General features: G+C 36.2%; 1 protein-coding gene across 1 annotated transcript in view; it reads right to left on the bottom strand.

Moving 5' to 3' along the window:
* Positions 1 to 8,575: 8,575 nt before the first annotated feature.
* The window catches only part of LOC140170280 (glycerol kinase-like), a 74,617-nt gene continuing 71,633 nt past the window's right edge, over positions 8,576 to 11,559 (bottom strand). The window contains exon 16 of the mRNA XM_072193648.1: positions 8,576 to 9,255. Coding sequence (XP_072049749.1) covers positions 9,164 to 9,255 — 92 coding nt within the window. The 3' untranslated portion in view covers positions 8,576 to 9,163. The remainder of the gene's footprint in view (positions 9,256 to 11,559) is intronic.

Genomic DNA, 11,559 nt, shown 5'->3' with positions numbered 1-11,559 from the left:
AAAAGGGGGTCATCGGGTATGGCTTTTGAAAAAAGGGGGTCATCGGGTATAGTCGACTTCAAAAGAGGGGGCCTATTGACAGGCACATACCGTCACTTCCAAAGTTGAGTGCCCCCCGGCCTGGGCTGCGCGCTTATAAAAAAAATCGGCATTAGGCCGAATGCGTAGTTGGCTGTCGTCTTTATCTGCTGAACGAGATAAGGAGGCACACCACTGACGTTATAAGATTTCGCAATCAAAAAATGCAACCCGTAAAATAGTCCCCGTAATACGTCGAAATTGAGCTTATTTGTTTCAATATTTCTGCCAATGTGTGTCTGAGATACGTTTCTTTGATGCTATATTAAACCTGAGATGGTTTTTATGAAATTATGTGCAGAAAAAACTCTATTCTGGCGGACTAATCGCGCAAATCATGTATCGATGTAAAAGCTCAAATTAAGTTTTCAACAGTTTAGAAATCACGGGATGCGGTAAAAATGTCAAATTGAAGATTGCATCAAATAAAATGATGTTTTCATTTTTGTCTGATGAACACAGAATTCCATAGAACTGTGTGCTCCTGATCGAGATGTAGGCCTATTTATATTATACAATAGAATTAGGCCGATCCGGTGCTATATCTACTGAAGATCAAATTTAAATTTCAAGCAGTGACGATTTCTTTTAAACCTGTTTATTTACCGTCATAATTATTGGAAATTTCTTTGTTTTCAGTAGACAGACCCACTAACACGGATTTAAAATAATAAGATACCTCGTTGAAGAGACAAAATTAGGCCGAATGCAAAGCTATAAAGAAATGTTAAAATGACGAATCTGACCAAAATTGCTTTCTTCTGAACATAGCAAGCAAAAAACATCAAAAATAATAATATTAATAAAAAAACATTGCCTAACGCGCGTTGTAGATGATGATTCAGTACGGCGCGAAACGGCAAAACTGCATTGACCTGGGCTGTGCGCTTAGAGAAAAATCGGCATTAGGCCGAATGCAAAGCTATAAAAAATGTTTAAATGACGAAGCTGACTAAAATTGCTATCTTCAGAAGATAGCAAACAAGAAACATACAAAATAATAATTTAATTCGCGCAGAGTATTTATAAATTTAATGATATTCTGACTTAGGATTGTGAACAAAAGTTTTTCAGTATTGTCATTTTAGAAACTGAGAAAGGTTGAATATATTTTGTTAGACCTATCTACTGATGATAGCATATTTAAACCTAATAACCTAATACAAAAAAGAAGGAAATCATAAGACTTAGCATGAGACGAGTCAGAAAGATCATTTGGTATATTTTTTTATATTACATGTTTGTTTGCCTGTCTGTTTGTTTTTTATCTACCCAAGATACCATTTACGGTGCGATTTGCAAATCACCCGTTGCGACATGCATCATCTTCTGTGAACACGCGCGAGCCCACTTATGACATACACCATTTACGATCTGCATCATTTTCTCGGAACGTGCGCGCCAAATGGCTATCTTCTGAAGATAGCATTGCGGGCCTAATAAAACAACAGAAAATATTTCACAAATTTAGAAAACATCTGTTAGGAAAGTTTGTTTTTGATGTGTTTTGATTGTTTGTTTGTTTGTTTGTTTGTTTGTTTGTTTGTTTGTTTTTCCACTATGTACTCAAGATAGTATATTTTTTTTTTATAAAATACAAAAAAGTAAGAAAGTTTGACAATAGAGGATAGTAAAAACAAAAAAATTCACATCGTTTATTCTCTAATTGACCGGGGCTGCGCACTTAGAGAAAAATCGGCATTAGGCCGAATGCAAAGCTATAAAGAAATGTTAAAATGACGAAGCTGACCAAAATTGCTATCTTCTGAAGATAGCAAGCAAAAAACATTTAAAAAATACTAATTTAATTCGCGCAGAGTAACCGTGCGCGTTTTAGGATTTTTTTCGCTATATCTACTGAAGATAGTATTTAGAATCTCATCCCGATTCATCGCATCTTTCTACTATAGAAGTAATGTTGTACATTGTTTGCTCTATATTTTTACTGCATCATGTAGCGGCGAATTTTTTCTTTCTAATACATCAGTCCCGATTCGAAAGTTTAAAGCGATATTACATATTCATCACTTTCCGCATCTGCCTGTTTCTCTATTTTTACCTCTTTTCTCCCCCTGATATAGGCCGAATGTCGATTTTTGTAATTCGCATCATGTAGCGGCGAATTTTTTCTTTCTAATACATCAGTCCTGATTAGAAAGTTTAAAGCGATATTACAGACTCATCACTTTCCGCATCTGCCTGTTTCTCTATTTTTACCTCCCCCCCTTTTTTTAAATAGCTTGGCATGATATAGGCTGAATGCCGATTTTTTTAATTCACATCTGCTTGTTTCTCTATATTTAGTAGATAGCACCACAATTACAGCAGTAAAAACGTTGATTTATTTCGTTATAGGAAATAACAAAATGCATAGTTAGTTAGTTATTTTCGCTCTCGTAGGAGCAGGGTCACTGCTTAAAAAAACTTGTCCCTCTGGTTGCAAAAAACTGTTCAAAAGAACAGGAACTGGGTAACTTTTGGTCGCTGTATAAGCCGACCCACTCTGGTTGGTCAATCTGAAGTGACTTCTTGAAGACTTGTGTTTCAGCGTAGCCCCTGTGGCAGCCATGTAAGGCGCGTATCGGTTTTATACTAGCTCGCACTAGTCCGAGTCGTCGGTTCCCTTATAGCAAACTGCCAAGTCTTGTGAATAGTAAATTATCCCCCAGCCCGTTAACCGGTCAAGCCAGTACAACGAACCATAATGGGATAATGTTACTATTCGGTATAACTTTGGTTCGACCTTATGCTGCTGGAAAGCTCGGAATAGCTTGGGTGCTTCGACACAACAGGTAGGCTCATGTGCAGTGACACGTCGGTATGCACATTCAAACGTCTAGCTGTCGCCGCCCTCGTCACCATCCTTAACCTTCTTAGCGCAATAGGTCTTGCCTCTATTGTACCTTCACGTGCTCGTACCGTAGTCACTTCCCGACCGATGAATGAATTGAATTGATTTTGAAAAATGCATTAAATTTGAGCTATCTTTAGCGCATGAAGCAGAAATATATTGATTGAAATGCTGTCGAACACAATTTTTAATTTAGTAATAGTTTTTCAGTATTGTCATTTTATTTAGTCAATGCTGCTGTTTTGTTTCTCATGCTGGTTTTGCTATTTACTCACAGAATTACAACACTCTGCAAGCCTAACTGTTTGAATGTTTACTTGATCTCCAGCAGATAGCACAATTGGAGACCAAAATTATATCATATCAATTTAATTTAAGCTACAGAAGATAGTAAAAAACACGAATTTAACCGTGATTTTTTAAAGAAATAAATTGAAGATTGCATCAAATAAAATGATGTTTTCATTTTTGTCTGCTGAACACAGAATTCCATAGAACTGTGCGCTCCTGATCGAGATATACTAACACGGCTTTAGAATAATAAGATACCTTGTTGAGGCCGAATGCAAAGCTATAAAGAAATGTTAAAATGACGAAGCTGACAAAAATTGCTATCTTCAGAACATAGCAAGCAAAAAACATTAAAAAAATAATATCAAAAAAAAAAAACATTGCCTAACACGCGTTGTAGATGATGATTCAGTACGGCGCGAAACGGAAAAACTGCATTGACCGGGACTGCGCGCTAGAAAAAAAAATCGGCATTAGGCGAATGCAAAGCTATAAAGAAATGTTAAAATGACGAAGTTGACCAAAATTGCTATCTTCAGAAGATAGCAAGCATAAAAAATGATAATATTCAAAAAAAAAAATTGCCTAACAAGAAATTGCCTAACAAGCGTTGTAGATGATGATTCAGTACGGCGATTACGGCACAAAACGGCAAAACTGCATTGACCTGGGCTGCGCGCTTAGAGAAAAATCGCCATTAGGCCGAATGCAAAGCTATATATAAAGAAATGACGAAGCTGACCAAAATTGCTTGCTATCTTTAGAAGATAGCAAACCCTGAACATAAAAAATACTAGTTTCATTCGCGCAGAGTAACCGTGCACGTTTTGGGATTTTTTAGGCCATATTCAGGACCGGATTTATCGGGGGCCCTGGGCCAAAATTTGGAGGCCCCAAACTCACCGTGAGGAAGGCATGTGCACTCAAGTGGCCAAGTTTTGGTTTACAAATCATGAAATAGGGGACCTACTATAAAGATCCATTGACTGGACATTAGCGCATGAAAATGAAAAAAAATTCAATTTCAGACAATTTTAGCCGAAAATGAAGGTGCCTTTTGCTATGCAAAGGGCCAGTACGTGTGTAAAATTGTGCTATTTTAGCATATTTTGGTCCAAAACATTGTGTTTTTGGGCTAAAAGGAAACATGCACATGGCAACATTGGGGGCCTCCAAATTTGGGCCATTGGTAAATCCGGCCCTGACTATATTGGCCGTTTCATTAACTTTCAGACAAGTATTATATGCACACATACACATGAACTTTGTTTTGCAGTTGATAATATTTTATTATAGGCAAAATACATATTCTTTTAAACTTTCTTTTAACATTCAAATTTCAATAACATATTTATTATATAGGTTTAAAACAATAATTCTTTTAAGTCATTACAATGATTTTGTCATAAAAGGAACATACTTTCAGGAAGCATTGGGTTCCCACAGTCCTGGGCTCACACGCTCCCGAAGCCCCAACATCTCCGACCTGTTTCTAATGATTTCTAGTTGTACATCATATATACATTGGGCCATTCCATTTGAAATCCACACTACCCCAGTGGAAGATTTAGGTAAAGTCTTCAACAGAGGGAGTATATGTTTTGAATAGAATAGGCAATTGGGTAACTTCCATTTGAAATACTCACTCCAGTTGTGGAAGATATAGGTAAAGCCATAATACAAGGGGAGTATGGGAATCAAAATGATTAACCCTGACCAATTACATTTGATAAACATACTCCCTCTATGGAAGGTATTTCCAAAATCTTCCACAGATGTATTATGGATTTTAAATGGAATAGCCCATTGCGTGAATAAAAGAGAGGAGTGATTCCGCATTTACCACAATAGAGGTTATCCGTGTTCTATAAGTTGCATATCCTATCAGGCTCAGCGACTGCTATACCTTGTTTAAGAAGTACCTACATGTGAAACCATGATGACTGCTTCAAAATAGCCCGCCAAAGTTATGCAGGTAACTGGAGGTCGTGCATTGAATTGCTTTGAATGAGGAATACTACGGGAATCAGCGCCTTTTGTTAGAAGTCACGCATGAGTAAAGTGGATAACCTCTATTGATGGTACCAATAAAAACAAATTGAACCAGAGGATTCAATGCTAACATAATGAAATTTACTAGTTTTTGGCACAATTATACACAATTATAATTTGTTACTGCTGATTTAAGTCCAAACATAGGCTCAACATTATAAATCTTTATTGATTCCATCCAAGTATGTCAATTAAAAGGTGGCAATGTGACCCCTACACATTACATAATTAACTCTGAAATGAACAGCTCCATATGAAATATGCATCCCCTGTGTGGGACTGAGATTAAGGTCATGTCTTCCATAGAGGGTGTGTGGATTTCAACCGGAATAGTCCAATGCTAGGTATTTTAAACTTGAATACTGTTTATAAAATTTTGTGACCTCATCTTCCACACAGGGTTACCTGAATGAGTGGTTCCATTTGAAATCTATACCCCCTGTGTGAAGATTAAGGCCATATCTTCTATAGGGTGTAAGGAATTTAACTGGAATAGCCCAATGTAAGACCTTAAAACTTCATACTGTTCTTATATTTGTGACCTAAATCTTTCACACAGGGAGTGTAGATTACAAATGGTGTTACCTATATGAGTGGCTCCAACTGAAATCTACATTCCCTGTGTGGAGATTAAGGTCATGTCTTCCATAGGGGTGTATGGGTTTCAACTGAAACAGCCCAATGCAAGGCATTAAAAACTTTATACTGTCCTTATTTTTATTTTGTCACTGCAAAGGTTGCTGCATGCCAAGATGGGGCTTTTTGACCCATATATATATATAGTGGAATGTAAAATACCAAAAAGATAACATGACATCAATTGGTCATCATAAGTTGATAACAGAAAAAATATTGTTCTTAACAGGAACGTTTTGAAGGTTAAACTAGTGGGCTTCCCAATTCATCCTTCACCATCCCTAACTAAGACACTCTGGCTAACCAAGACACAAATACTATCAGCAAGGGACTCAGCAAGGGGCTATTACAGTTGAAATCCATACAATCCCTATGCAAAACATTTATCTTCCACACATTGAGTGTATATTTATATTTCAAATGGAGTCACCTATTCAGGTAACCCCATTAGAAATTCACACTCCCTGTGTGGAAGATTTAAGTTGTGTCTTCCATAGGGCATGTATGCATTTCAACTGCAATAGCCTAATGCATGAATGAACACATGTTACAGCCCATTTAGGTATCCATCCCATTTGGGAATTACCCAGCTGGGTGATGACTCTACACGTGACGCGGGATCCGCATAATGCGCATTCCAATGTGTTCTCCTCTTGTGTGGGCAGATGTCATCACATCATGAGCGCCCTACACGCACACAACATCCCATCTCGAGCGTTGTACAAGCATACATTTTCAAGAAATGCGCTCACTACACTATCATTTTCCAGAAGTGGATTTGAGCGCCATGCAGACACTTTTTATATTGAATGTGCAAACCAGGAGATTACATTGCTCTTGTGTGGAATCACCCATTGCCATCGATCTATTTATGATCTTGGTTTGATCCGTTAAAAGTAAATGGGTGGTACCTAAACGGGCAACAAACATAACAGAGAAAATTGATGAATACAACATATTTTCTGAAATAAACGCCCTGGCCCTGTAATAAATGCCCCCAACATATTTCTTACAGTAAAAGTTATCCAAATGCAGAAATTGCCATGCCATAGCCAGGGTTATAGCTAGGATATGTTTAGTGCTAGGTGGCATTTGATGAAAATCTTGCATATTTGGCAATTTTTTGCTTAAATGGACCAAATTCTTGACTTATTTAATAAAATTGAGCAATTTTGGCCTCTGAGTGGTCGTGGGCTCCAGTGCTAAAATTGAAGCTGAGTGGTGGGCTCCAAAACACCGCCCACTGTAGCAACATCCCTGACCATAGCATGTAGGTAAGCATAAAATTGGCATTTGCAATCTCACTTTAAAACTGAACAGTCTATAAATGACATTAATGAATATCTCGTCGTTGGGTAGGAAATACCTCCCATATCCTTGTGGCCCCTTAACATGTTTAACACAAAACTGCCAACAGGTTACAAAAAAGGTTTTGCTTTAAACATGTTCAGGGGCCAATGACACATAGAGGTTTTTCTTGCCCAATGACGATCTGCTCTTTTTGGCAAGATAACAAGGAATGAGTTGTAATTTACTTGCTTACATGAGGACCATATTACAAGCTAGAAATATCATCAGGAATATGGACTCCCAAAATGCAGTACGTTTGTGATTAAACAGATTATCTTCAGCACTACACTATTTTTTACTTACTTACGAGTAGATATTCATATGTGGTGGTAGATAACATGATTAAACTTCCACACTACACTATTTTCCCCCCTCACCTGGTCGACCTGGAACATTTTTGCTAGGTTCCCTAGCGTCTTCAGCAGATGGTGAGTTTCTTTGCACGTGTACAGATGTACCGCCTTTGATTGCGCATTTTGATGCACCAGTTCTTTGAGTCAACACATGTGATTTAATACTATCCAAACTGGAGGACGCACAGCTGTCGCTCTATTGAGGAAGCCAATGGACTATATTAAGTGATGATAAAGTACACCATTTTTTTAGTCTTTGGCATATTTACACCCTAAGCAAGTGCATTGTCAACAAGAATGCTGATTTATGCTGTTTACTTGCTTTTGAACATTGGCATCACAGATTTTTCCAGTTGAAATCCATACACCCGATATGTAAGACATTACCTTAAGGGATCTGGAATGAGCATTTCGACAGTATTTTTGTGGGACATGAGAGCACATCAGACATATCGAATTGCATTCTGAATACGAAGAATGTCTTTCTGATATAAAATAATTTTCATTCTTTGAAATTCACGATATAATACAAATTTTATGACAAATTATAAAAATTGGATATTTTTCACATTTTTGATATATAACAGTCCTCGAAGTAAATTTTATAAATCTAATGATATATTCTTAAAGTGTATGTAGCTTGGAGGAAAAGCCGATGATCAATTGAAAATTTTGACCTTTCATATTGAAGATATGGATTTTTTTCCGAAAAAAGACCTATCTTCAATAAGAAAGGTCAAAATTTTCAATTGATCGTCAGCTTTTCATCCCACCTACATACACTTTAAGTATAAATCATCAGATTTATTAAGTTTACTTCGAGTACTGTTAAATATCAATTTTTAATCATTTGTCATAAAATGTGTATTACATTGCGAATTTCAAAAAATCAAAATTATTTGATATCAGTAGGACATTCTTCGTATTCAGAATGTAATTCGATATGTCTGATGTGCTCTAATGTCCCACGATAAATACTGTCCAAACGTTCATACCCCACCCCTTAATATTCCACAAGAAATATGAATTTCAAATGGAGTTACCTAAATGGGTGACTCCATTTGAAATCTACACCCCCTGTGTGGGAGATTAAGGTGATGTCTTCCATAGGGGGTGTATGGATTTCAACTGAAATAACCCAATATAACAGAGAAGTACCTATCGTGGAACATATGATGTTCTTGACTCGCAGTCACATAATAAAATGGCCCCTTTCATCTTCTCTGGATATAAAACATCAAGATATTATAAGAATTTGCACATCAACAGGTTAATAAATATCACAATGCACTGAAATGATATGTCTTGACATGATTGCCTGGAGTCGTAACCTCATACAACCAAGACCACGTTCCTTACTGGTAGACATATATCATAAGTGGGTGAACTATGCTGTTGAAAATTAGATATTTTGATATACTAGTAATCTCATATACCAGGGGTCAAAGTCTTCATAGGTAAGGCATTCACACAATGGATTACTGAACTGTGATGGCAAGTACTATAATAGATTGTTAAGAACTGACGTCAAGGTGGCTGGTTCGATTCCCTGTCACGTTGCTGATGTAAGGTGTCTGCCTAGAATCAGGAGGCCCATACTGGTTAATAAGAACACAGACGCTGGTAGACTATTATATATACGAACTAACCTAGCAGAAAAGACAAAATATGAATGGGAGAGAAATATGACTTAAGTAAACATTGATATACAAAACTATTCACATAATTAAACATGAGAATATGGTGATGTAAAAGAGGGCTGAAGAATGTGCTTTCACTTTTTTTTCAAAATCTAAAAAGTTCTATTTCTTTACTGTTTCTTTATTGCTCTTATTGTCAAGTTCTTATGCTGTAAATTTTTTCAGAATTTAAGTTGATCAAGAATTAAATTTACAGAATTGGCAAAATATTTAGAAGTAGGCCTGGCAGCCAACCATTTGATTGTACCATCAATACAGGCTATTAGGAGACAGGTGCTTTGTTTGTGATCCACTGTAATGTTGGATTTGGCATCGGCAGATTTAAAAAAATGATTACGAGGTTGCGTTGCCAGTATATCGACAAATCATCAGACCTAAAGTTAATTTTTTATTACTTCTGTGGTCCAGGTATGTGCTGGTGATCAGCATTTGCGTAAAAGTGGCAAGGTTTCCTTCACTTTTATGTGCCGACAAACCAACGGGTAAATCGTCTTGTCAACCGTTGATCAGCCAATCAGCGTGAATGTTAATAACATGTGTTTATGCTTGTCTACGCTCGTCGTACAGCACAGATCATCAAAGTAATAAAAAATTAACTTTATTGCACAATATACTGTCTCATTCATAAGACCCAACTGGCTGCCTGCTAGGCCTATTGCAAAATATCTCTTTATCAGATTTGTATAGTTCTCCCTGCTAAACCTATTGCGCATGCTGGTCTCATTGCGCAAGAACCATTTGCATATGAGAGACATACACATAATATGGTGTGCTCAAGCAAAATCAGTATGAAGTCAGTCATATTCAATTTTCAGTTTCTTATGGGATAGCACAACACATTTAAAAAGCTGCATTGTGCAGAAAACTCCATTGAAATTGAACAACTAGTTCAAAAAATATGAGCAATTAAAGAGTTTCCAAAACAAGAGAAAACAAAAGAAAATATTTCCTTTGTTTGGCTATATCTCAAAATCAATATTTCCGACTTGCGACTGATTTAGCTTGATCTTATCACATATATGGTGGAATTCTGCCTCCACCAAAAATAATAAAGCATAAACTATAATGGACGAAATTGTATACAGAGAAGCAGAGCAGAACCCAGTAGAGAGAAAAAAATGATAATGAAAGCAATGACAATAACGTCAGTAATGACAGGCTAAAATAGATTAGAAAAATATATGTGGACGGTGCAAAGAAAGATACAACATGACAAAAGATAACAGGAAAAATCTAATAGTGAAACATTTAAGGCTGTATCTCAAACTTTTAAAGGTAGTAGCTGCACGATTATTATAGTTCACATTATTTTATGAAATTTTATTTGAAAGACCTAGATATTATTTATTAACTATAGCTCCTGACTTAACTTTTCAGGCCACCTACAAGGAAACAACTTGCTTTTTGTTTTTTTCTAGCCTAATAAGTGCATGATGTGTGCAATAAAGGATATATCTATCTGTATGAAGCATGACTTATGTGAAACCTAGCTTTCTACTTCTATTGATAATCGTCAAATGGGGAGGACTTTTGACCTTTCTGTCCCTACATCATAAAAATTATTTATTACGATTTACAAAATAATTATATTAAAATTCTTGTTTTTCTAATATGTTGTAGAATAAAACAATTATTTTATTAAAATGAGCACAATTCGTTTTTCAGAAGCCTTAAAAAAAGTTTCATGTAATAATATATAATCTTAACAAGAAAGATTTAGGGTCAAAAGGTCATCCCCTGTTCAGTTGCATTATGCGATATTCTGCAAGTTCTTGTTACAATTAGTACATGAAACTTTAAGGATTCTGAAATAAATTGTGCTAATTTTAATTAAACATAAAACAAAAGTATGATAAGTTATGTTTTATTCTACAGCATTAGAAATGAATTTTAATATATTTTGTAAATCATAAAAAATAATTTTCACCAAGTAGGGTCCAAAAGGTCAAAGGTCGACCTCATTTGGATTTTGTGAATAACATACTCTCTACTACCATGCCTTGAATGTCTCTCTACTTACCCTAATCTATATACAAGTTTAGTTGTCAATCATTGGGCTATGGCAGCTACTTCCCTGTTATAAAAAGGGGGCACTATTATTAGAGTGAATCTTTCTCCCTCTCTATCTGGTACAATGTGTACATGCTCATTAATATATTCAGGTCTATGTGCGCGTATGTAGAGACATTCAAAAGAGGATCTACATCCAAAAGTAGCATTATGTGACATGATCTGGTATGGTCCATGG

The sequence above is a fragment of the Amphiura filiformis genome, chromosome 14 (assembly GCF_039555335.1).
Source record: "Amphiura filiformis chromosome 14, Afil_fr2py, whole genome shotgun sequence".
NCBI lineage: Eukaryota > Metazoa > Echinodermata > Ophiuroidea > Amphilepidida > Amphiuridae > Amphiura > Amphiura filiformis.
Note: the sequence above shows the minus strand (reverse complement) of the source record. Positions and strands in the feature narration are given on the sequence as shown.